This window comes from Phlebotomus argentipes, unplaced genomic scaffold, assembly GCF_947086385.1.
Source record: "Phlebotomus argentipes unplaced genomic scaffold, Phlebotomus argentipes genome assembly contig_2, whole genome shotgun sequence".
Taxonomy (NCBI): domain Eukaryota; kingdom Metazoa; phylum Arthropoda; class Insecta; order Diptera; family Psychodidae; genus Phlebotomus; species Phlebotomus argentipes.
Window position 1 is genome coordinate 1,153,190 of NW_026776162.1, and position 27,542 is coordinate 1,180,731.

General features: G+C 43.9%; 1 protein-coding gene across 1 annotated transcript in view; it reads left to right on the top strand.

Moving 5' to 3' along the window:
* Positions 1-27,044, top strand: part of LOC132263774 (protein trachealess) — a 58,507-nt gene extending 31,463 nt beyond the window's left edge. The window contains exons 4-14 of the mRNA XM_059763754.1: positions 14,062-14,300; positions 18,311-18,387; positions 18,470-18,559; positions 21,637-21,790; positions 22,201-22,322; positions 23,658-23,729; positions 24,106-24,299; positions 24,363-24,469; positions 24,539-25,149; positions 25,222-25,483; positions 25,560-27,044. Coding sequence (XP_059619737.1) covers positions 14,062-14,300; positions 18,311-18,387; positions 18,470-18,559; positions 21,637-21,790; positions 22,201-22,322; positions 23,658-23,729; positions 24,106-24,299; positions 24,363-24,469; positions 24,539-25,149; positions 25,222-25,483; positions 25,560-26,044 — 2,413 coding nt within the window. The 3' untranslated portion in view covers positions 26,045-27,044. The remainder of the gene's footprint in view (positions 1-14,061; positions 14,301-18,310; positions 18,388-18,469; positions 18,560-21,636; positions 21,791-22,200; positions 22,323-23,657; positions 23,730-24,105; positions 24,300-24,362; positions 24,470-24,538; positions 25,150-25,221; positions 25,484-25,559) is intronic.
* Positions 27,045-27,542: the final 498 nt, after the last annotated feature.

A 27,542-nucleotide genomic window follows, 5' to 3' on the forward strand; every position in this document is an offset into this window, starting at 1 on the left:
GGCACTTGAGGGGATTTTCTCCAGGGGGTCGCGCATAATTCAAAAGTCTCCCTCACCCACACTTGACAATCCGCATAAGCAAATCCCGCGCTTTTTTCTACCGCTTTCACCCTCGAGCGACGGGGAAAAGTACCGCCCAGGGACATGTTAAAGACTTTAGCATGCATGTCGAATTTTATGAGGTGTGTTATTTGCCAATTTTTTTGCTGCAATCGCTTACCGAGATGCCAAAGGGCTGCTCATAAAACTGTTCTTGTGCCCAGATTTTGAGGCTTTGCCTTGACTTCTCTCTCTATCCGCAATATCTGCGAGATGTGATAAACCCCCTTAAGCCTCCCACCAGAGAAACAGAATGTTGTACAAATCCAGCTAAAAGGGGTTAAAAATTGATGGAAAATTGGCAATTGGGGTGAGGGTGCGGGAATAGAAAAAAAGTCAAGTTAGAGGTGAAGGGTGGATGTCTTATTAGCGATTTAAAATTGTCTTTTTATGCTGATATCTTTCCTGTTCTGCGTCGTTTAACGCGAAAACCATTCGAGATGCGAATACACATTCCCTGAATTACGCCACCTTTCCACCCCGCCATCAGATCCACTCAGAGGTCGCAGAAAAAAGGCAAGGGGTTGAAGTATTGGAGGAGACTTTAATTAACAGAGGCTGTTTGGGTGACATTAGAGAAATGTGTCCCTCTTTGGCTCCTAATAGTGCTATTCACAAAAATATGTTTCACGCAATTTTTAATACAATGCAAATTGCAAATTAGCCTCAACCCTTCCTTGGTGACTGTGGATATTTTCCAACCCTCCTCTGCTGAGCATAGAAATTAGCCTGTTTTCCACCGGAAAGAAGGACGACGCGCTTTAGTGCTCATCTCTGTCTGAAAGCGAGTCTGAAAGACACCTTTCTTCGAGTCCTCCGGCATTCCTTGGGTTTTGAGTATCACCCCCAAGGGAACACTGAAGAGATTTATATTTGGAAATATTTTATTTTCTCTCCATCATTCCCTAATAAAAAGCGTGATGCCGCGGAAGGTGGAAATTTAAATTTCCCCCATCTGCCAGAGCGATGGGTAGAGTATTTTCTTCTGTGGTGATTTTTCTCCCATGAGACAACAGAGGAAAGGGGGTGGCAAAAAATGGAAATTCGGGATTTTCCCAGCCACCAAATGCTCGCCTTTCTCTGTCTTTTGCAATATTTTTTCGTGAAATTGTCGCACAAATGTTGTCTTTTAAAACCACCTGTGCTTATTGTAGGGATTGAAAGTATCTCTTGCCAATAAAGAGGGTTGTTTTCGGTCTCGATATTGGAATCATTAAATTTATGGTCACAATATGCTCCTCACACCCGCACAACAGCCAAAAGACAGCGAAACAAATGGTGTGGAGTGTTTTCTGTAAAATGTAAAACAAGAATTTTGCAAACAACCCTCGCCATTTCTCACTGAAGCCTCTGGCGTAAAATTTATTGGGACAAGAAGGTAGAACTGCGCGAGGGTGTTTTATTTTTCCACTATATTTAAAGGGCATAAAGGCGCTCTCACCCACTCCACACAATGGTAAAAACGCCTCTCCTTCAGGCTTAAATGACGATCAATTTGATGATTTCCCGCCCATATAAAATTTCATGGTGGTTCATTCAATGATAATTTACCACTGAACGAAAATCCCTTATATTCTCCCCTTTAGACGCAGAGAAAAAAAAACCCAACCACAAAAACATATCGAGAAAAATGTTTTTCTCGGTATTAAGTCCTAATTTAAATAATTGTGCCTCCCGTGAAAACAATATGCTGAAGAAGACATAGAAGAAACTGTAAACGACTTCCTTTTCGTATAAAAGCACCACTATAAATAATTTTGGTTGATACGAGATGGAGAACGCTCAGTGAATAAATTGCTCATATGAGACACACTCATGAGCCAGAAGCCAAAAAATATCTTGAAACATTTCATTTGTTCTACCTAATCTCGCCCACAAAATCTCATTCATAATTTCTTTCTTCTTCTCGCCACACCATTCAGAACATAACTTTAGTCATTTTCCATAGAGCCCTGCGGGGAATAGAGTTGATAATCGGGCATTTGGCCTCGTATAGATGAGATTCGAGATAAATCAATAGTCAATTTTCATTATTTTTGTACCAAGACTCCATTGAACAGTGTCTTAAATTGGATTCTATGTCGGAAAACCGCTGCAAAGTAAAGATTTTTAATCTGCCTTCATCTCAACTCTGTTCTTGAGCATTCTCTGCATTGCATAAATTCAGTAGATGAAACACGTGAAATGTAATAAAATCCACTGCGTTATCTCATTTAATTTCTTCGAAGACACACATAACAAATAAAAGAAATTGCTCGATTATCATCATCTCTGATGTTACAATAAAATTTCTCCTAAATTAATCTCTTCGCGTGGCTACTGTCTCGTTTGCTGTCTCCAAACCATTCATTCAAGTCCATAAACACCTGAAGAACTCAGAGCCAAAGAAAAGAAAGCGAGGATGGTGTCAATTTCATAATTTCCCCGAGAAGGTAAGAAAGGCATTAAAAGGGACTCGAGGGTTCCATTTTTTCAAATTAAAACTCTTCCTCCGGAGATCTACCTGGAGATGAGAGTCATAAAAATGATGCAAAATCAAAATGATTATGTCCCACAATTTTATGTTCTGTGTCTGTTTCGTTTTATTGTTCGTTTTTTTTCCACCATCACTTCGGTCCTCATGCTTGTTGAACTTTTGACTTTTCACATTTTACGATTTGTTTTTGTTGACGTTAGATTTCTCTATGGCTTGCGGAGCTGTAAAACTTCACCTTTCACTCTGGGATGAATCCTCATGAAATCCTGTCGGAAATAAAGTTAGGCAGACCAAAATTGTCCTCACGACAGTAAAATGTTCGTTCTTTATCTGGTATGATGCATCAGGAGGTATTTTAATGTGCTAAAAGAACATTCAAAGCGACTTTACACGGTTCTGAGGCGATTCTTGGTCAGCACTGCAAAAAGAATATGAAGAAAAGATGTAAGATTAAGATGCAGAGATAAATACAAGGTGAGAATGAAGTGGAGAAGTATAATATTCTGTGTGTCTTAACATCTTAATTGGTGTAGAAAGCATGAATCTTAGGGAGAATTTTTAAAGAAAATCCCATGAGGAATTTTTCCTTGACTCCTTTGAGATGAGAAAAGCATCGATGAAGGATGGGAAAATAAGAATATTTCCCATTCACATCACACAAATCCGTCAAGTCATCAATGTCCAGTCATGTGATCGAAAAGATTTATATTCTGTTGAGGGTTGAAGAGTGCGACGACACCCTTTTTCCTCTAGAAAATGCGTCTAACTTGCTTGGTGGAAATTTTCACCCGATTTCCTCTGCTTTTTTTGTCCCGGGATTATTTTCCCGTTCAAAGGATAATTCGCATGAAATGCTCACTGGTCATCCCTAAGCTTGCCACTCCCTCTCCAATGCTGAGGTAATTGATAGTCCGTGAAAGTATTTTCATATTGCAATGATGCGAAAGGGAATTGGCATTCGGAGTAATTTCCCTCTGAACTCTTCGAGTCCATTTGGGTGAGGGTGTCTTCCTCGGAAAGGCGGAGGAAAAAAAAGTCAAGTGAAAGGAAGATCCCTTTCACACGAATTCAGCGATAAAAAAAGTGGAGGAAGAGTGAGAATTTTGGGCACAGGACGATGGTATCTCGGGTGGAGATGTTGAGAATTATGACATAAATCCTTGGCGCAGTGTCATATAAATTAAATCAGAAATTAATGATTACAATCTTAATAGCTTCACCTCCCGGAATCCTCGCATCCTCGCCAGAGAATCGAGCGCATCAAAAATTACACGTAAAGTGAAAGGACAGAGCGCGATGAAAGCGATAAGGACGAAATTGAGGGTGCCATTCATCCCTCAAGCTCGCCTTCACCTCTTCAGTCTCTCAAGAGATTGTTTGTGTGAAAAAGGAACTTCGCATTTTGATTGATGTCACTTCCAAGAGAAAATTATTGCTCCCACTTTTGAACACCTCGCACTGTCTTCCAGGTCGATGCGATCAAGGGGAGCTCAAATGGTCAAATCATCTTGCACAAACTTCTGCAAAGTGACTGAATTTGTCGAGCGCCTCACCCCTCGAAATCACTTAATCGGAATCCAAATTGGTATTCACTGCAAGTTTTCAGCACGTCATGCGTATTGGTCAATTTTATTATTTCAATTTAATTTATTATTGAGCAAAATGCTAGAGAATACATTGTAATATTTTAAGAGTTACGAAATTGAATGCCACTAAGCGTCCCCCACAGACTTTCTTCCCATCTCTATCGATTGGTGAGCTTTTATGTGCCTCGCAAGTCCTCACCTGAATCAATAATTCGCATCAGCGTTTTTTTCCACTTCTCTCTCTCTCTTCTATGGCACTGTTTTTCTGTGGAAAAGTTGGCGTTAGGAAAAAAAAGTGTTGAGGATATACACTGATGGGGAGTGTCATTGGCAAAATATGCGCGAGTGACTCAATTGGCTTCTGATGGAATTGGACTCAAATGAATCCTTGACTCCATTCTCTTCGCCATGCGTGGGGTTTTTGGGTAGCTTTGCTGGAGGTGCGGTGTCTTGTGAAGAATTTATGACAGGATGTCGGAAACGGTGACATTCGACCAAGTCCATGGGCAGCAGAAGAAGTCACTGGTGAGATGTGGTGGTGAATAATAAATGAGGTGCAAGATGAACCTTCGCGGCCACAGAGGAAAACTTTTAAATGTTGTGTCAATTTGAGGCGCAACGTTCCCCGACGAAAGGGTACAACTCCCGCCCATTCTCAACTCATTGGAATTTTGTGCTAATGAGGAAAAAATCCCAGCACAAAGTAAAATTGAACTTTTCCTCGTCGCCTTTCTCTCATGATCTGAAAAATATGCAAATGTGTGGGATGAAAAAATTATGCATTGACTTGATAATATCAAAAGGCCGCAGAGTTTTGGGGGATGGGCGAGAAAATTATTGAGACAAATTGGCTCAATTGAGAAGACTTTTTTCTGCGCTAGACCAAAAACAAGCCATCGAGGAGCTCTAAAAGAAATTTAACTTCATTAAGAGTGACAAGTGGGATTTTAGAAGCAAATGAAAAGTGCCTTTTCACACCCTCACCCTTGTTCGCTTCTTTTAATCTTATATTCTCAATGGCGGGATTGGGAATTTTTTTTGCAAGTTACTTTCACCGTCAGAAAATACCCAATTGATAAATCCATCTAACGCTATATGCAAACAATCTAACGAGTGCAAAAATTCTTGCCATTTTTTCCAACCTTGCAAAATCTTCGGTGACACTCGCCCCAACTGCAAACAAGCAGTGGGATTATTTGCCAAAATTGCCAGATATTCGATGAGGTGGCAGAAGGAGTCGAGAGGGTGTCCTCAGGGGGGTGGGAAAATATTCATTTTTCCATCGAGTGGCACAGAAGCGATCGGGAAAGTGGGAAAATTGGGAAATCTGTGCGATTTTTGTTCGAATCTGTCCTCTCGGAATCTTTATTTATTTATCTGCACTATCTCGAGGGCCGAAGAATGGGGTGAAATCTGATAAATATTTAATGATTCGCACACACAAAAATTCCCTTCTTCGGCTTCCCGAAATGAATGCGCAAACTTAAGCCAATTTGTTTGTTGCGTGCACAAAATAAAAGAGTCTCTCTCAGTTAATTTAAGGGCCATCCCCGGATTCGACGGTGGGGCGGAAGTGTGGGGAGTTCAAGGCAGAGATCAAATTAAGATATTCTAATTTAGTACATCCGCTATATTTAGAAATTTATTGTGTCATACGAGAGGCCCGGCGAATTAAAATATGTGCGATATGTAATTTCTGGGAGTGAACTTTAAGTGAATTCGAGATAGAGCAAATACGACGCAAGATTATCTCATAAGCGGAGCACCCACAAGGATAATAATGGTTGCATGTGTAATTCTTGTCCTTATCACCCATCCCAATCTCACCTCCTTTCCCTATTCGCACAGAGTTATACACTGATGCCAAAACATCCGAACTCTCTTTTTACATCAGAACTAAAGCCTCCCAAACGCTTTGTTTCTCCATCCCGAATTCTGGAGTATAAATTAAATCACAAGCTTTCGAAGAAGATCGTATGCGAATCCTGTGAGCAATAATGTTAGCGAGACGGAAATATTTGATTAACTTGATTTTGCTGTGTCGAATGAAATTTGCCTAAAACAATAAAGTCAATTACAGTGTATGAGACGAGCGACCCCTTTTCAACCCCAATCCCAGAGCGACAGAGATTGTGGCAAGTGGCACAAAGGAGATCCACAACCCTTCTGCCTCTTAATCGCTTCAAGACTATGAATTCAATACAAATTATGCAAAACAGGTCGCTCTATAGGTCAGGGTTCGGTGTGAAGGCTCTGGCTTGAGGGGAGGAGTGGTTTCACGGGGTTTTATGAGGCACAACAATTACATTTTGGCTCCTGAATAATTGTTTTTCTGTGGATTGAACCACAGCGTCTGCGAGGGGAGATATTTAAGTCACAAAGCAGGAATATTAAGATGCATTTGAACCTACAATTATGTGGTTTCGAATTTCCCTGCTCAACATATAGTGGTATTCTTTTAAGTCAATTAGGCACCGCCTAAGAGAGGTTGTAGGTTAGTGTCCCGCTGAGGAGTAAACCGTGTGGAAAATGAGGGCGTCGTGCTACTCCTCTGGGACACCTCAAGTGCGTGTGTGCCTCGAAACCTGACCCTCCCTCTGGCACGGGTCTGTGGTCGCACGTGTGGTCAGGCATCTTCTCAACTCTGGCAGAGTCCCTTCGGAAGTTGGTCAGCAGGTTCATTGGCCATCCCGCCACTGGCGCGGTCGTGATCGTCCGGTGTCCTTGGTTGCGCGCATCATCTCATCTCATCTCTTGGCCCATTTCTCGGTGGCCACAAACTTTTTGCCCCATCCGTGCCTCCGAACAAACTATTGAGACGTGCGCTCATTGTTCAACGTGTGTTTGAAGAAAAACCTGGCGATGGACTTTCTCTCTCCCTTTCCCGCAGAACTCCGCCAGACAAATCGACTGGGTGACCGACGTGTGGTGGCCAGAATTCACAAATTCTTCACGTACTTTGGCTACACACACACTCCGTCTATTTGTGCGGGAAAGTGCCATTTCATTCATAAATAAAAATCCGTGCAGTTGGGAATATGATTTTCACACACACGCGCGCCCGCCCGTCCACCCCCCATCTTTAGGCACCCATTTAAATTCGACCAGCATACGCAACTGCCAGCGAACGTGCTCCAGAGCCACCCCCGGTCCGTCTGGGGCTCTCCTGGGCCGTGCGTGCAGGGGATGCGGCTCCTGGAGCTAGGCAGACACCCTTGGTCGTCCATTGTTGGCCGGGCCATCCATCTTCGGGTCGCGCGCGCGGGATCCCGTCCACCCACTCGCGCGAAAATCCCCCACATGATGCCCTCTCTGTCGTGCTCCTTGGGTAGCAACTTGTTGATCGATTTTCCCGTCGAGGCGTGGCATCATTTCGAAGCCAATCACGTACACATGAATCGGGAGTACGCGATACTATTCGTGGCCATCCAGCAGTCACGTCCCGCCCATTGGTGATGCTCGTCGGAGTTGCTTTAACCCAAGAAGCAGTGCTGCCAGACTCGGCCTGCCTGGGGTGCGACAGAGACGGAACGCCACACTCAATCCGGCGCGTGATGCTGATTTCATATTCGGTCAGTGTACAACCATAGTAAGACTGGTGCTCTATCCCATTTGAACAGTGACTCCTGTGACGCGTCTCACTTCGCACGTACCCAGTCGCCCAGCTTCGTGTGAGCCCTGAGAGAGAGAGAGACTTTGGGGGTGAGGGCCGGAAGTGTCTCCTGTCGGGGAGTGTGTGTGCCTCTGCCTTGTTTTTCCACTGCTCCGGATCAGCTGAGCCACCCAGGCTCTCCGTGGTCGTCCGTGTGAATCCCGGGCCCTGTCGAAGACTCTCCCTGCCTACACTACCGCTAAGTAGGAAGGGTGCCTGGCGCGTGTGGTGTCTGACAAGGCGACGTGAGCACCCCAGTGGACTCGTACGTGTTACATGCGCGCGTGATTTCAAGACCAGGCGAGGGAAAAAAAATCGCAAGACTTTGACCAAGTTGGGCAGTCCCACACCCCCAAGTGACGAGAAGTGTGTCAATTAGCAGACGAAGGCTGCATCATGCTGCCCTACCAGGCTGTCGCGATGGATTACGGAGGATACCAGCGGCAGGCGCCTGGCGGAGTCCCGGGCGCGCCGATGGGCATGGGTGCCATCGGGATGAGCATGGCGGGACCGTCCTTCACACACTCCTGGTTGGTACCGACTCAGGAACTGTGTGCTGTACCCTACAAACAGTTGCCCAATCAACACCCCAACTCGGCGATCCACTCCAATCAGCAGATAATCGAACCTGGGCACGTTGTCATGCTTCTTCAATCCTGAGTTCTTTTCATTTTTTGCTTTTATTAATCCATATTGTTAAGCTAACTCCCTTCTGGCCTGCACAGGCGTTGCTATTGGCAGCAGTGCTGATCATCTCAAGTGTCTATCTATGCTGACGAGAAGATCCGTGCTCCGCAATGCAACTGCCTTCGCGCATGATTGTCTAACAACTAATAACCAAATTGTGTCTGAATGGGACAAATTGAGACATCTCCCAGTGTCTTAAAGCTGCAACTGAAGCGGAACTTGCATGGAAATCTTCACATGAGATTCCCATGAAGATGAACGGGACGAAAAAATTTGTGGCAACTCTATCAGAAAATTCACTTAAGCGTAACCCTATCGAAAGGCACAATTTTCAGTCGCATGGGAAAATTATTCGTGAAATTGGTGGACGAAAGAGGAGAAATTCCTGTGGTTCTTCCCAATTTTCTCCTCTGTCTTCACCATTGGAGCGAAGAGGCAATTGTCTGAGAATTAATTTTGCGCACTTCGTGAATCTCTCAAGTGGGCCAATAATCTCTTTACCACCCCATTTGGCAAAGACTGTGTGTGTGTGTGGACAAGTCCGGGAAAACTACTTAAGAGCACTTTGAATGCATCCAGAACGATTCGAGGACAAATAGAAGATTTCAATAACGCCAGATCCTTACCTCGGGGCTGTTTTTTCTCTCCCCCAACCGTGATGTGTTTTTTTGCCGGACTCCCTCGGTACACAGCCCCGAAGAAGGGCTGGTCAGTCTCTCGAGGGACTCACAAAATCTCCGAGAGTGAAAGGACTGAAACATATGGGAAGGAGCCTCATAAATTTATCGTGTGACAATGAGGGAATTTTTAATGTAAAGAGCCAAGAGCTGATTTTAAACACTGATACGCGAGAGGTATTATTGGCAAAATAGGCATAAAATCCCGAGAAATTGCCAGAGTCACCCCTTCTAGTCCCGCAGAGAATATGTAGAAAGGGATTTCGGTAAAATTTCCCATCACTTCTGTCAGGATATTAATTCCGTGATATTAATCAGACCATCAAGGGCGAAATCACTTCTAATTGAGTGATTTTCAGCACGAAATTCCTCTTTAACCGTGCGATGTTGACAAAATACCTCAACATGGAATTAGTATTGTTGAAAATTTCTTTTAGGTGACAACCTTTTTGTCCTCAACTCTACGCTATGTTACAATATTGATGACAGTCATTTACTCAACTTTTACCAGAGATCTTCCCTCTTGGAATCATCGCAGATAATAAGAGGGGACTTATGGTTTTTTTTTCTTTCTTTCATCGGCGGAAGAGTGAAAATGAGATTAGAGACTCTCATTCTCAGGAATGATCCAATTTTGAGACTGGCTTCCTCATGAATGGAATCGTTATTTTCATTTTCACTCGAACCTGTCCCGCGAGGAATGTGAACTCTTCACTGAGAATTTTTCAATAAAACCATGTCTAAGTAACGAGAAACATGTTTACCCAAATCGTGCTTTTTTCACCTTGATCTACACCTCAGTCCATTCATGAGACGCCAAAGAATGAATTAAATTGGGGAGATGTGGTGGTAAAGACCAGACCTCAGAACCGCGAAGTGGCGCAATTTCGGTGAAAGAGTTGCGACTAGTTTAGAGATAAAATTGCTCTGACTTTACACACTGAACTTTAAAGAGGCTTTATGTGGACGAAGTGCGATCTCGCATCTAGAAGTCAAGCAAATCGTGTCTCTTGACGAACGGTAACAATGGAAATTCATTTCACATTCACTCGATATCATCACATACCTCAGCAATAATCCACCAAATCATTGAGGGAGCCGTCGCGGGGCGCACAAAAAAGGGAGCTACTGTGGGGAGATCGAGCAGCGTCATCGATCAACGGGCCGTGAAATTAGATCAGAACGCCCGGAATCCCAAAAAGATCGCCACTGAGCGGCCCATGAATTAATTACTGGTCACAAATCTCACTCCTTTTTCATGCCCTCGCATTGGAGAGCCTCCGTCCGTTGATTTGCCACCTCGAAGTGTTGAGTCATCTCTCATTTTGATCAACGAGACACGGAGAATCCACACCTGAAATAAAATAAATCACCATTAATTGAGCGTGGATGGAGAGAAGAGAGTTGATGAAATGACTACCCGAATGGCGAGAAACACAATATTTTCTGATTATTGTGCTTATTGCAAAAATGACAGAGATCCGTATATAGCATAATTATTCATGAGGCTCGCCCCTAAAATTGCCCAGGAATATACTTGCTTATTAACACCATTAAGTATTTATTGGGATCGCACTTGGGTATCTGACACGAATTTATTAACTTGTCCCGGGAGACTCTGAGCGATACGGCTAATTAAAAGGAGTCACGGGAGCATCCTGGAGGATTTCCTCCCCTTTTTGCCACAGACGAAAGATTTTCTTTGATAATTGGATGACATTTTCCACCCTCGCGCAGAGTTTGGTAAAATCTGACTAAAATAGCAAAAGTGAGGGAGTTTAACGAAGCAAGTTTCATTTGATACTTTTCAAATGAGGTCTTCAAAAATTTTCCAGTTTCACATTTGTCAATGGTCTTATTTTCTTTCTAATGTTTCAAAAAGAGAAACTGTGCATTCAGATAAAGCACGAGAAAAAGATCATTTTATTTTTCCAGTCAGTCCACCGCACAAAAATGGTGTCTGAAGACAAGAAAAAAGACAATGAAATATTATTATTTCCACTATTTTTATTTATATCGTTCACGTAAGAAAAGTAGCTGGCAAAAAGACTGCGGTTTTTGGCTCTTTCATCACATCTTTTTCTCCATGCGAGTGGACAGAAAATTTGTTTCCAACAGATTAAAATCAGTTGCGGCACATTTTTCAACATTTCTGTCTTGCTTTTTTGTCTGTGCGCTGGCTCAAAGTTAGAAATTTAGCCCAGAAAGTCTCGAGAAATCCAGGTATTTTTGTTAAATCTCACTCATGAGTTTTTTGTCGAAAAGGAACTGGATTTCCTCGCGTACTTTACAATTAAATTGCCAATTAGAGTCTTTATGGTTCTCAGTGGGATCGTGAGATTTCAGCTGAGTGAAAATTTCATTCATATTTTTGCATTTTCGAGCAGAGTCCTCATGTTCATTCATCAGACTCTCGTTTTATCGCGATCATGGCGGTTTCTTTGACGATCATGAGCTTTTGGGCTTTCTTGTTCTTCCGCCTCTGATATATGAATGACATCTGAATGCGTCATCGTGTGATCTTGTAGAAATACACGTTAAAGATATTAATTATCCTGTGAGTCACTATTTCGCGCCACTTTTCCTTATATTGTGAGCTACATTTCACTTCAGTTTTGTTTTTGGGAGACTAACAAAACATCTCTTAACTTAGAAGATTGAATTCGCATTCTCTTCTTAGTCACTCTTTGTACATTCATATTTAAATAGACTTTCTCTTCCTCGTGACTCTCACAGTAATCAATTCACAGTGTGTTTCCATTAAGTCTGACCATCGATGAAATGCCAGTGATTTTCCCCGTGCAATTCACGAGAAACTCAATTGAAGACAGATGAGTGGGAAGAATTTTCCCAAATGGAAATTTTAATTTCGCTCTGGTGATGAAATTGATTACATTTGCGCACTTCTTCGTCATCATTTCCCATCATGGCCTTTAATAAAGGCCCCACAGATCCGCTGCGCGGGAACAGATGCACCGAGTGCGAAATTACAAATGAGCATTGTGCGGCCAGGTGAGCCCAAATAACCCATCATTACGCCGGTGCTCGGTGAGATATCCGCGATTGCTCAAATTGCCGAGATGCTCTTGCACACGGAATTCCTCCTGTGTGGGTAAATCGTCTCCTGGACCGCGCTGATTGAAGGGTGTGAAAAGGGGCCTGAGGAGTAATTCCCCCGCAAGACAATCATCTGTGCCTTCGTCAGAACAAATTCCATTTACCCTTCACACTTGGGTCCTCCTGCACGATGAGGGGGAGAGGGAGCGAGAGTGAGGCGAAGAGTGGACCGGAGAACGCATTATCCGGCAATAATTTTGAAGGATATGGCTTCCTTCCATCAAGTCATCATCACCCGCTCGGATGTCGCAGAGTCCCTCGGGAGGGATTTTATTGCAGCCCGAGTGCTGCCTGGGAGCTGACTGGACAGAAAATGTTATGCTCATGCTCTGGTGGGTCTTGAAATGAAGATGACACTTTCCACTTTCTTGCACGCACAGCCAAAGGAAGTGCCATAAAGAATTCCGTGTCCCCGAGGACTCGCAAAGGTTTAATTGTATTAGCACACAACATTTCGATCAGGCCCCATTTTGTCCCCCTCGTGAGGCCTTTTCATCTCCCAGCGAGCTTTCCTTCGACTTTCAATATTTAAGAGGAAATTTTCCGAAGTGCAAAAAACGAATTTTCGCCGTGAAGAAAAATGTTCAATGAAGTCTCCTGTCCACTTTGAGTTTCCCATCGAGAGAGACACCCATCAATATTTACATGAACTTTGTGACTCTGGCCGAGGGTGATTCTTTTGGGTCAAATTGACCAAATTGCCTGACTAACTCACATGGAAATTCCCCCGAGAGGCCGTCCGTCTGCCGTGGAATTCACCCTCTTCGGGAGGGTGGGTGTGAGAAATCCCCCGTCAGTGGGACACAACTTTTATTTAAGGAGTGAAATATGACCGTCATATGAAATATGAATTGATATTTTATTTCACAAGTGGGGTGGAATTTTTTGTGGTGGCTTCTCTTGATCGAATTTACGCTCTCGCACGGCCTTTTCATCAGATGGCCAGATGGGCGAGAATCCTCCTTGTAATCCTGCACCTGAAATGGCCAAACAGCGCGAGGGTGACGAGACGTCCCTTTGGCTTGAATTCCGGAGAAAAATCGATTGTATTGAATTTATTCCAATCAGTAGACCGTCGAAGGATGGGTAATTTGGGGGTGTTTAGTCGGGGCATTAAAATTGCAACAAAGACATGGAATCTCGCGCTGATCAATCAAACCATTCTAATCCAGCGGTCAGATGGTAACGCCTCAGTGCGTGTCTCTGCCATCCACACAAATGTACACTTGATTAACTTCCGGCTTCTGTGAATCCAGCCCGGCCCCTCGGTGCCGGTCAATTGTCCAAATGATGATGAAGTTCATTGGCCACATTGGCAAACACAATCAACACGCGGGAGAGGAATTGAAAGAGAACATCTTGTGATGGCGAGATTGGGAATTAGATGGTGAGAAGGCACAGAGAAGAATAGAGGAGAGAAAAAGAAGACTTTAACCCCACAGCCTTCGACCATGCACCAGCGATAAATCAAACCCGTATTCTGGATCGATTTTGATTTATTCTGGCTATTTCACGGCTCATAGTCAGAGGCACACGTATGACTTATCGCTCTCAGATTCAGCTGACACCCAGAATCATATCTCCAGACATTCCACCGCACATGAGATTCTCTCTTGCAATTCTTACCCAATAAATTTCGAGATGGCGAATGGGAGGGATTTTCATTAGAAGTACAATACTATATAAAACTGTGTAGACCTAAAACGTCTGATTTGACACCGGACTTGGGGACTAATGAAGAAAATCTCTCTGTCTCTCTCACAACAGCATTCTGGAGCTGAGGAAGGAGAAGTCTCGAGATGCCGCGAGATCCCGCCGTGGCAAAGAGAACTACGAATTCTATGAATTAGCCAAAATGCTACCACTTCCAGCAGCCATCACCAGCCAACTGGACAAGGCATCAATCATAAGACTGACAATTAGTTACCTGAAATTGAGAGACTTTTCAGGCACTGGTGATCCGCCATGGAGTCGGGAAGCGTCAACCAGCAGTAAAGTTCTCAAAGGTGAGTACGCACAAATGCGCAGAAATTCGTTTAAACTTTCCAATTGAATTTAACCCAAAAGAGGCCCTAATAAATTGAATTAGCCAGTGGTGTGGGAGGTAAATTTAACGAATGCGACTTTTCCACAAAACCTCCTAATTGACCACATTATTTTCATACACAGAATACCACCCCTGTCTCACAATTTTCCACCCGCAATCATCAGGGAATTATTGTTGCGCCAGAATTTCACTCCACATTTGGCACAAGGTCCTTTTTAGAGTTGGAAAGTGTATAGATGAACGATAAATTTGACTGGGGAATCCATGAGAATCCTCTCAACGCAATCAACATCCAAATTGCCCAAGAATTACACACACTTTCCGTGTTGCATTGATGGTAGGGCGGATGAAACTCCCCAAAAAATGTTCGACATAATGTGATTTCAACACTTCGACACAACAGGCAAAACGATGATGTTCCAGGGGTGCTTGTCTGTCGTCCAACTGAGATGATAACGCGCTGTTTCGGGGTGCAATAAGGGTTGTTCTGCACACCCATTCCTAAAAAAAAACCCTGGCGTGAGTGAGTGTGTATTATATGAAGAAGAGGGCCAAATTAGATTTAAAGTCCCCTCTTTTCACCATGAGAGTGCAAAATATTTTCATTCACAGGAGAGAGTTTGGTGCAAAATTTATTTTCCTACCAAATTATGTCAATCAGTCTTCCCTTCTGTGGGGGATGAAGAACTGTCTCGAGATGATGCAAAGAGAAACATTTGGACAAAGGAATTGACTTGGAGTGGCATGATAAAATTCTCTTTCTCTCCCCGCTCGACATGCGAGATAAATAAAGTCTAATTGGACACACAGACTTTCTTGGGGAGTTTCCGGTGGGGAGTTGTTCATATACGTGTGTGGGATGATTTTTCGCCTTGGCCAAGGAAGTTGTCCAACCGCCAAAACAGATGTTTCAGTCTCATGTGACATGAAATATTATGGGCAATATCTCACAATTTATTGCCTCCAAAGTAGGATGATTTATTTCCAAGGAGTATCACAGGCAGTTGATATTTAATCAAAATTGCCCCCGCGCGAATTTAATCAAACTTTCCACAGAAAATTCTCTTGCGGCGACCAATTAACATTCTACGTGGGTGTATTTTGGGCAAAATTTTGCCTTTGAGGCGAACACACCCTTTCGCCGAGAGCTATTCAAATTCTGTCCCACGCTAATCCACTTTCGGGGATGAAAGAGAACCCTTCGCGAGGGGCTCTTTGGTATCATCGGTAGGCCAATGTCTAATTAATCAAATTGTGACTCTGCTAATTTTATTAGCACCTGTTTGTCGAGGGGTGACTCAAATTGTGTCATCACTTTTGTGCCGCAGAATTTATTACATTGTTGACATGTGCGTGCACCCATAATCACATGACCAAATAGATCAATTTCCGCGGGATTTACTCTCAAAATAAGAGACTCGCAATTGCGGAGATTTATACACTCTGTGTGTATTTGCATACGTGGCTGAAAGCTCATGCCATCGCCAGAATGTCAATTATGCTTGGGAGAAGAAAAACTCTGCGCTTCTCTTATAATTGCTCATTCCAGGCAGTCTGGAAATGGCAAGAGTGTGAGTTTCTCAATGAATCGCCCCTCGCCGATGGCCGAGGGGTGTCAAGTGCATAGTTTTCAATGTGTTTCACCACGGACGCATGACCATTCCAATAGCATTCTTCAGATGATATTGTCAATGATCATTGAAAAGTGATTAAGACGTATTTGTCAGTGAATGCTAATTGAGTGATGAGAATAATTATAGCTGCGCACTCGTATAATGACGAATAATTAATTTTGAATTGGAGTTTCAAAAAACACTTTATCAGTTTTGTATTCAACGATCAAGGATGTTTTATTACATATCAAATAAAGAAATAATTAAACATTTACGACGAACCCCTCACTTTTCAAAGCTCTCTAGTTGGGGAGGCAAAGCTGTTGGTGAAACGATTGGCCATACTGAAAATTCTTGCACCTCCTGTGGCACTGGCTCCCAGCCACTTCTCTCCCCATCCGGACCGACTGGCAACAGCCTGGAGAAAATCATAAATTCACAAATAAGTCAGTTGCGCAGGGAAAAGTTGGTGGGAGCTGCGCTTGAGAGACAAGAGGACAACAAAAGATATGTGCGATACCAGTGAAGAAACAATGCGGAGCCCATTAGTATTTCGTTGGGGTTTTTGTTTTCACGGGGCACTGACTGAATTTTAAACAATGCGTCTTCAACCATTTTGTACATGAGCCATCCTCCACTCTTTCGCCTTTTATCGCGTTCGATTCACTGCCTTCTCGGCAGGAGGGTGGGGAAAGGGGATGATTGGGTGGTGGCAGGATGTTTGCGGTTGATTTTCCTGGTCAGAAGTTTTCCTCTTGTTCGCGATATCATTTGAGAGATTAGGGATAGGAATTTGGTTTTGAGTTGAGGGAAAATTCTGTCAAATTCATGCCAATTTCCATGTGAATTCCTCCAGAAGGTACAATTGTGATTCTGTCTCATCCCAACTCCATTGCCTTCGGGAGTCAAATGAAAAATCGCTGACAATATTGTTTTCCTCTCGGAGTCACTTGTCATGGGTGATTTTCGAGTGCAAATTATGCAAATATCGTCCCGAAATCATCCATCAGGGTGACTTCTAAAAGATCAAGTCATGTGGAAATTGGATAAATCAGAAAGATGCTTCTGTTGCACTCCTTCGGGGCATCTTCCATCATTTCACATAGACACAATTTATCGTTGATTTCGAATGAGGGACTGAACCATCATTTTAACTTATTGCGAAAACTTTCCACTAAATTTCACCTTGAAGCTCTTTCCTGGAAATGCTCTGACATTTTCTCGATGAAGGATTGAGTCCAATGATGTGAAGGGTGAGTCTTTGGCTGTCACAGACATTGAAATTCGATTAAAGATCTGTGTGGTGTGCGTTCGAGCTGGTCCTGAAGGGTGAGGCGTTGCTCGCAGTGTGGCATTTTGGCGGCAAAATATCCATGATTATGACACAATCATCAACAATTGCAAGGAGGGAAGCCTCTTTTATGCTCAATTCAACTGCATGCATGGGGATTTGTGGAAATTCATATTGTATAAATTAGTAATTTACTCTCATTTGTTGCAATTTCTGCCTTCCTCCACCAAATTACACTCTTTTCCCCGTGTGTACTGAATTATACGCTTATGCAAGAAGCGCTTATGGGGTGAGCGTTATTGCACGTCTCTTTCTTTTTATTATATATTGCCCAAAAGATAATATTGGTACGAAATTAAATATTTATCATGCTATTAAATGATGAATTGCCTCGATCGAGAAATCTCCAATATTTCATCTCTCTTCTTCGTGGGTTTGGAATGGGCGTAGATATACTTAGGGGATGGTGACATTTATCATATGCAAAGAACATATAATTTATGTATCGCACAATATTGTGCGAGTCTCGTGAATAATTTGCACGATTGTAATTTATTGTCTCAATCGCATATTCAGAGAGGACAAATTAGGGCATTCCTTTAGTATGAATTCTCTTGGAGAGGTTCATCAAGAAAGACATGCTTGAATGCGAGAAAATAATCAACAATCAACCAAGAGCAGCCCCTTGTTATTCCATCAGAGATGGTGAGAATTGCAGACAGTCCATTGCCCAGAGTGTCGCCTGTGGTCATTTTCATTTAATGCACAATGCACCAGAACTTCATGACCCCACTAAATAAGGTGCAGAGAAGCAATAAGCGCTTGTATTTGCCACCCTCGAGCGAGGAGAAATGAAAACACAACCCTTTGAGCACTTTCTCATTTATATTATTATTATCGGTCTTATTTCCGGGGTCGATTGACACACAATAAGCCAATCAGGATTAAATGGGATTCTCGACCTCCGCCTTCGGCAGCGCGTGGAATTTTAAGGGGTGATTTTATGGGCAAAAATTTTATTCACTTTACCATGTAAGGAGTACTAAAGCATTTTCTTCGTTTCAGGTGCTTCCTCGAGGCGAACACCAGCGGGATTAGCTTTAGATTTATTTGAGCAACACCAAGGGACTCACATTCTGCAGGTGATTAAATCTATCAGCGAAAAGTCTTGCGATAAAACATGCTTTAAATCGCGATTTGGACATTGTTCTTTCTTATTCACAGTCACTGGATGGTTTTGCATTAGCTGTAGCTGCCGACGGTAGATTTTTGTACATTTCGGAAACAGTTTCAATATACTTAGGACTATCACAGGTGAGTCATCTCCCGCCATTGTGTCCAATTAATCCTCTTCTTCCCTTTAACTTTCTCGCCGCGGGGAAAGTGTTAATATAGAAGCACACAAAATCGAGCTCCTACCATCTTTATCAAGAAAATTTCCCTAGAAATCTCTAGTGAATTGATGTATAGCAGCTTCCAAGGAAAATGCCTGCAATTATCGAGAGTGGCGGAGTTTTTCTCCTAAGCTTCTTGAGCGAAAATGTCAGCGTCAAGATGTGTGATGCAGAGGGAAATTTTCCACGCCACGGTGAATTTTGAAGTACAATATAATTTCCATTTTCATCCCATTCTCACTGTGACTTTCACCCGTGGTGGAGATGCTAAAAGCGCTCTCCGAAAGCTCTCACATTTCCCACCATCATCCCCATTTTTCTCGCCTGTGTGCGCCTTCTTTCGCGTCAGAAAGTCATAATACAGCAGTGGAAATTGGAAGCTCCGTGGAAAATTCGCCTCGGAAAGCGTCTCTGGGATGTGTTGATTCCATCTTGGGGGCGGCCGGGGGATCGTCGGCGCGGAGAGGGGAAGTGGAAGGACTCTCGGGTGGGAAATTACGAATGGGTGGCACGCAGCGGTGCGAACGTGACTGGAATTCCACCCTATCGCCAAGAGAGACGCGACTCCGATGCGAATTTGGGGGTGGATTCACCCATTTGGGGGCTTTGCCATATGAGATGAGAGATAGATTCTTTGGGGTACATACATTACCAAATGTTGAGGATCCCAATGGATAGAGAACACCAACTATTTCGCACTCGCATGTGGCGAAGAATGCCCAAAGAATGTGGTAAACTTCGTCCATTTCGATTTGCTGAATTAAACATAGGTTGATGATTGCAGGCTCTTAAGCGGGGAAAGCTTGGAAAAATTGCTCAAATCATTTAAATTCAAGTAAAACTGGTTCAAAATGTTGCGGGTCTTCTTGTCGGACAATCGTCGTGCGAATCATACAGACTCATCTTCAGCCCTTGTGTCATTCCAGCCGCATGGCGCATCGATATTAAAATTTGCGTGACAAATTACTCTGAAGCTTCGGTGAAAATAACGTCCGATGTAAAATCTGGTGAAATTTTTAACAACCAACTGGTCTGGGCAACAAAAGGAGGTTCTTTTTTAATTATCCCATCGTCTGCCTCATTCGAGATTCAGGACACGTGAGTCCAAGTGCAGAAATCAATACGAAAAACTCGACAGAACGTCAGAGGGAAACTATAGAGGGCATTTTTCACCCTCTTCAGCAAATATTTCACTTGCTTCGCCAGTTTTTTTCCCTTCTGCACATCTTCAGAGTCACTGAGCACCTCAAAATTACACCTAATTTGCATTTTGGGTCACAAGAAGCCCCCCGGAAAAACCAGGCGACGGAGAGAGAAAATGTTGGCGATAATCGCCTGCGGAGCGGAAAAGCTTTGCCAGAGATATCATGCAAATTTCGCGCAATATTTATGAGAAAATTTCCCTTGTAATTCCAACTATTTATCTTCATGCGACAATTGTGCTTTTATGTACACCAAAGCCCAGAGGTAAATGCTCTAGCATAAAGTCGTACGCATGCGTTTTCCACGAATAATTTCATTTACTTCAAATGGTGTGTTCCCACAATTTCCGCCGTTTATGGCCAATAGCAAGCTCAACTTTCTCCTCTAAAGCTCCGCCTGTCTCTTTTTTGTCATTCCCGAGAGTCCCCAAAAAAGTGTCCCTCTATTTACACTCCGCAGTCATTATCTCTCGTCCGAACGGAGTAAAAAAAATTTACCCACTCCAATATCAATGCGACAAATGGCAGTAATTGCGAAATGTGTACATATTTTATTCCTTTGCGAGTTTTGCTGGCGATTTAATTTTCTGCTAATCAAATGTCTGTTTTATTTGACCACAATTAATTCACCACTATATGCCCAAAAGCTGAATGATTTCACAATACAGAATTACCCAGGCGATTGTCTTTGAGCAATTGCTGATTATTTTTGGTCGCTGAATTGCCCAACAAGAGCAACACAGTGTTTCACCAATAAATTTTCTTCTTGTCGTTTTTTTCCGTTAAACTAATTAATTCTGACGCCATCGCGCGATGGAGGTGCCTGGTGGTGCTCCTTCGGCGCGAAGAGTTATGCTTGCGGAGAGAAAAGTGTTATGAGAAATCGTAAAACATCACACTGGATGAACGTGACCGGGTGCTTGTGCAGTTGGTGAATGAATTAATATGAAAATAGGCGTCGAAAAAGCCTCACCGCCTCCACCCGCACACTCGCGGTTTATGGGAAATATTCACTTGAACCGTCGAAGGCAGATATCAGGGGCATGTCACATGAGCTGTTTACAGACTAGCAAATAGTAATGGCCATAATACAATTATTTCTCAGAAAGTTGAGATTTTTTTGTCTTGCGACAAGTCTTGCGAACATGTTTTGGTAAATTCTGGATAATTCAGCGCGCTGGAACGCTAAATGACTTGCCTCTTGAGCCTTATGTCTAGCAAGAGAGGCTTCTTCTCTCCTTATTGAACAATTTAAGAAATTTTTACCGCCCTCCGCGGCACACAGTGAAATGCTTTGTTTATTCGTCTTTCTCTCTGGTGAATCTATAAAATTGCTACGTGAGTAAAATCACACATTTATAATTGTTGGCTTGGTTGTATCTCGGGGGCGGCATATGGGAAAAGAAGTAAAAATTCCGACAGTTGAGAAATGCCGAGAGACACCTGAGAAAGTTACATAGGGCAAGAGAGGGAGAAGCATCCACTCCCAGGCGAGGTGATTCTCATTCAGGCCAGGCGTCATTTTGGTGCCATCTTGGCCATCGCGCCCAATCTTCAAGTTTAATGTGTGGTGCTTTTTTTCGTCTTGACTCAAGAGTCAAATAACAAAATAACTCGGGAAGACGGACTTTGCATACAGAGTGTCAATTGACACAGAAAAGCCAATCGCGCTGCCCGACTTGGCCAATTGATTGTGGATGTTCAATTGGCGGGCATGAAGTGTGTCAATAGCGAATTCCTTTTGGGGCTCCGCGCCTTCGCCAAACTGATCGCCTCGCTTGCGCTCTCTTTGCAGGTGGAAATGACAGGAAGCAGTATATTCGACTACGTCCACCACAGCGATCATGCGGAAGTGGCTGAGCAATTTGGACTGAGTCTCGCATCCGCCGGACAGGGCGGCCTCGCGTCTCCGGCCTCGGGCGGCTCTGACGAGGGCGGTGGCTCACAAGGTACCAATAATCCTGACGGTGAGTCGTATTTAGCCGGGAGTCATCTTTCACGCTGCATCGCGTGTTGGAAATGAGCGTGAAATGATTCCGTCTCATTGAGGTCGCGCAATCGGGAAGATGGTCAAATTATAATGATTTCACTCAATGATCCCAAAATACTCTATCATCAGTGTTGGAAATTAGTCACGCCGCTGATCGGTATGGGTTCCACCTCCTTCCCGAACCTGGTAATTCACACCTCATCGCGTCATCATGACTCAATCTTATTGCGCCCATGTGAAAGCCCAAGCGGAGTTCTCACGTTGTTTTCAAGTTTTTGGATATCTTCCCGATCGGAATTGTCATCCTCATCAACTGCGATTAATTTGAATTAATATATCAGGTATTGAATGATGGATTTTCCTTTGCAGTGTCCGCTTCAATGACGCTCAACTCAAATAGCGCATTCAAGGGATACGACAGAGCTTTCTGCGTGCGGATGAAGTCAACGCTCACCAAGCGAGGATGCCACTTCAAGTCGTCAGGATACAGGGTAAGACAAGTTCTAGAGTAATCTATAGTCCCGAAAAGGATAACGTCATACTCTGCATATGAGAGATTTCGCAGATTTCAGCCGCAATTCTCAGGCATTCTTAATATTCATCTCTTCTTCTCAAATGTGTTTTCTCTGCGCCACAGACATGGAGGAGCAATATAAAGTCTTTTTGCTACTGAAATTCACGAGATCATACAACTCAATCTCAGTGTGTTGCAAGACAAATTTGCCCGCCAAAAGATTTGTCACAGCCGAGAAGGATGAGATTGAATTACATCCAGAGTGAGAGTTTCCCCAGAAAGCCGAGATCTCAGGGCGAGATTCGGTGGCTGTTTATCTTCCCCATTCGCTCTGGTGGGTTTCGAAAAGGCGATCCACAGTCATCCAGAGAGACTTCCTCCACTGTTTGTTTGTTTTTCAATGCGGGGATAACGCTCCTCGAGGCTACCATCGTCCGCGCGGGGCGAAACGAGTTAACAACGTAAAGTAGGTGTTTTATTGTTATGACGTGCAAGATTTGGCGGTAGATTGCGACTATGGTGTACAAGGTGGTGGCAGGAGCATAAGAAACGACCACGAGACGCCCAAAAAGACCTCGAGTCTGGCTCAGATGTGGCTGTCACACAAATTCTCCGGGCGAAGGAGGTCTGCAGAAAAATTCAGCAAGTGCACAAGAAGCTGTATAGTAGGGCTTATTTATCGTTCCCACTCGAGGGGCTCTCCTGAGAGCGACTGATTGATGATGGTGCAACTTTATAAATTCAAATTTCCACCCCTAGCGTCCACCCTTTCGCAGAATCTCTCTCACACATTAACTCCTAGAGGAGAACTTCGACAATGACTATGAGCAACATTTTATCGGAATGATGATGGCAAATGGGTGTCGATAAAATGCTCTGCAAATATTTTTATTGACTCGCAAATGCTTTGCAACAAAATTTTACAGGCAACGATAAAAATTTGCTTACACCCGCACACGAATTTTACAAGCGCATCCCTTTTCTCTTCCGCTGCATTACCATTTTTGCACCATATTGATTTTCCCCCTCTTCCACACCTTTTCTCCCATTCTCAACATCACAATTGCGCCAAAGTGGATGAGAATGCTCAGTTGGAGCACTTCTCCAATGGGGAATGCAGTGTGAATTGCATTGAAAAGTGCTGAGCTGTGTCTGGAATGATCTAATTAGAAGGCAAAAGCACCTAAACATTGTCGGTTCTTCAATTTGCTGTTCGTTTTTAGGGGGGGTACAAAAACCCCTGAATTGTAGGTTTTTCTTATTGTATTGAAGAAAAATTGTACAGAAACTGACAAGAGGTCTCCATCTGCAGGTAAGCGAGGATTCCGATAAGCCAATTCACAACAGTGGCAAAGTTGGTAAATCGACAGCGTCCCACTATTCGGTACGTATCAATTAAATCAGTTTTGTGCAAGTATCGGAATTTTCCACAAGTTCAGAATCAATCGAAAAAAAATGCCAAATTTGTCGAATCGCTCTTATTTTGACTCTTTTGTTCCCTTCTGATTGTTTTCTGTTGTTCTGGAGAATATCATCTCTTTACGATGTCATCCTCTGGAGCCTTCTCGGCTCGTGAGGAGAAATGAGTTTTGAGAATGAGAAACACGACTGGGTTAATTGATCAGTATCGAATATGATATGAAGCGTTTAGTCGCTGTTTGTTGTTGACTGTTCCAATTGGACATACTTCTTAGCTAGACGATGTCTGCACGGACTCCGAGAAATCACCTTCACGCTCGTCCTTATCTTCTTCTTTCCAGGTGGTTCTTATGCTCTGCCGCCTGAGGCCCCAGTACACGTTCTCGCACACAAGGAAGCCACAACCGCCTCTTCTGGGCATGGTGGCCCTCGCGATTGCCCTCCCGCCGCCCTCAGTTCACGAGATACGCCTCGAGTCCGACATGTTCGTCACGAGGATCAACTTTGACTTCCGAATAGCGCATTGTGAACCCAAGTGAGTGCTTTCTAGAGATGGTCAACAATTCTTATGATTCTAATTACCTGCTTTCGCTTGCAGAGTCTCTGATTTGCTGGACTACACAGCTGAGGAAATAACTGGGAAGAACTTGTATACTCTCTGCCATGCTGAGGATGGTAATAAACTTAGAAAATGTCACGTTGATTGTGAGTATAGATAACCTTTAGCTCGTTTTCCAACTCTTCAAACTGAGTAATCTCTGACTTCCGTAACAGTGATCAATAAAGGACAAGTCCTCACTCACTACTGGCGATTGATGAATAAGAACGGAGGATTCACGTGGGTTCAAACGTGCGCCACGGTTGTTTGCAGCTCAAAGAATGCTGACGAGCAGAACATAATTTGCGTGAATTACGTCATCAGCACAAAGGAGTACGCCAACATGATCCTGGATTGCTGCCAGATGGAGAACGGCATGGAGACGATAAAGCGCGAGGAGGTGACCAACGACAATGGCGCCAGATCGCCAGGCGGAGATCCCTCGAATGACGGCCAACCTGGGCCTTCGGCCAATCGCCCCAATGATCCCCAAAAATCCCCCAAGCCCGAAACACCTGAGCCGCGAACCCGTGCCCGGACGCATGCCAATGCTGGCTCAGGTGCAACTGCTCCCAACAACGCGACATCCATCGCTGTGGACAAGGTGGCTCCGGCAGAGGACGCCACGACGCCACTGTTGAGCATCCCGGCGCCCAGGCGAGGCCAGAAGCGGAAACATCGCACGGAGGAGGTGGAGAGTCTGCCCACTGATCCCGCGCCGGCCGCTGTGCTGCCCATCGCGAATCCGGAGGGCCATCGGCACGCGGAGGAACACAGCGAGAGCTCGGTGAGTGCATGGAGTGCCACACCGCTGAGGTGCCGCCGAGCACTTGGGGTGTTACAGTTCACGATATTGTAGGTGAAGAACCTGGAGAATGCCATGTCGAAGCATCTGCCCGCGCAGTCCACCACGGACTTCAGCACGGACGCCCTGCTGAAGCAGCAGCAGCAGCAACAGGACAAGGGAAGCACGATCCAGTGGATTGGCCATCACAACCATCACTTCCACCAGCAGACCTCGCCCATGCCCGCCACGGCGCTCCTCAGGCAGCTCTACGCCAACCGGGAGAGCGTCATCCGTGCCACCACGCGACCAGCGCCCTCGGGCGTCTTCTACACAGGTGAGAATGGGCACGGCATTTCATCTCTCTGGCCAGCAGATATCCAATCGTCTAATTGAAGACTCCTACATTTCAGACGCAGCCCAGACGGGCCCTCTTCCTACTCCTCCAGGCAGCGAATCCTCCTTCGACAATCAATTCCTGCTGCACGGCCACGGCGCTCAGAAGCCCAGTGATGCCTTCAGCAATCTCGTCTCCAGCTACGGTGGATATCCGGCCTCCATGGACTACCACAACGCCATGACGCCGCCCTCGTCGGTGTCGCCACGAGACTCCAATCCAGCAGCCAACAAGGCTCCCGCCATTCATCCCACCTCGACGGGATTCGACTACGGAGAGGCCCTGAGGAGCCAGTACTCCACCTCCGATCCGGCGGCCCCTCCTCTGCCCCTGAAGCCGCAGCCCTATTCTGCCGCCGCGGCGATGCACCACGCGGCCGCGGCCAACTCAATCGAGGCGTATGGCTCACTGGATCAATCCCAGTACTTCCCCCATCACACAGGCTTCCATCTCTACCACAAGGGCGCCCCGGCGGCCGGCTGGTACTCCACACCGTCGTAGAAACCGCCGCGGCACTCCTTTCTCGATCTCTAAGCTGCGCTCTAGGCGCTCTAGGCTAGAGCCCGAAGATTTCCCCCGAAAATACTCAGAATCCTCCCTATGTTGTGAATGAGTTTCCGGGGGTGTCTGAGGAGGATCACAGGAATACTGACAGTCTCTCCCAGTGCCAATTTACGATGCGATTCACGATCCTCCTCGAGATACCGCCCGCGCCCCATCGAAAGATGAGAATTGCAGAAGCGGAGCAGTAAATTACATTGTATAAAGCTTAAGAATTGTGTATAGACACAGGCTATAAAAGTAATTATCTTGAGAATCCTCCAAGACATTTAATTTGATCTATAATCAGTAGATTAGGAAGAATACCTTAACTATAGGAGTTACTTGAAGACATAGAAGCATATCATATTAATCTTAAACTGCATAGAGAAGGCAAATGTTCTCTTAAAACTTGTAATGGACTTTCCGATGACTTATTTATACTTGTGTACAAACTCTCAACTCTCTGATATTGATGGAAGTTAATACTCGTACTTTCTTTAGCATAGAACAATTTCCCTTAAAGTATTCTAAGGTAAATTTGGGCGAGCGATAGAATGTGTCTCAAAGAGATGGAAAAAATGTGTATTTGTGTGTAAATATTGTTCACAGAAATTTTCCATTCCACTTTCAGCTTCTTCCCAAAAAAATGACAGAGACAAAATTAAAGTTAGATTAATGGTAAAAAAAGCAGTAGATAATTAGACATGGAATAATGTAACATTCAGAAAGAAGGAAAAATTCCAACTCTTAGTATTACTTCTTGTTCATGTTTCTATAATAAAATTATTGATTAGGACTTAGAAGAGGTGAAAAAAATTTAAAAGATAATGTGCAATAAAATACACACATAAAGCAGCGATTCTGTTGAACACTTTTTTCTTTGGGTCTTGTAATGATAAGGAGGGATTTTTGTAAAAAGACAATTACATAGAGAAATTTCTGTACTTGAACATAATAATATAAAAGATTATTCTACTTATGAGTAAAATCTACACGTAATTCTTTATTTTCTGCAGTCAATGAATGAAAAAAATCACCAATTCCACGTTATCAGTTGGTCGCGTGTAACAGTTTGTAAACATGATTTAGAGATGTTTTGATTATTTTTCCTACAGCTTTTCCTACTGCGAAGTCAGCGCATAATCAATATTCAGCGTATTTGAAGAATGACACACGCTTCGCAAGAGTCGAAAGGAATATGCTTTATTTTGAGAAATGTTGGCGAATATAATGAGACAACTGACCTAGAAAATTCATGAGTTGCTTTTCGGGAATACTTACCAACACAATGGCAATTTTAATTAAAAGTTTTCTGCTTTTTAGTCTGTATTTTCCAATACAGTACTTGAGAACTGATTAAATCTATAAGGCTCAGAATATTTATGCAAATTCCTTTCCACATCGATGCACATAAATGAGGTATAATTGAATTTTTTAGGGCCTCAGAACCTTCCAA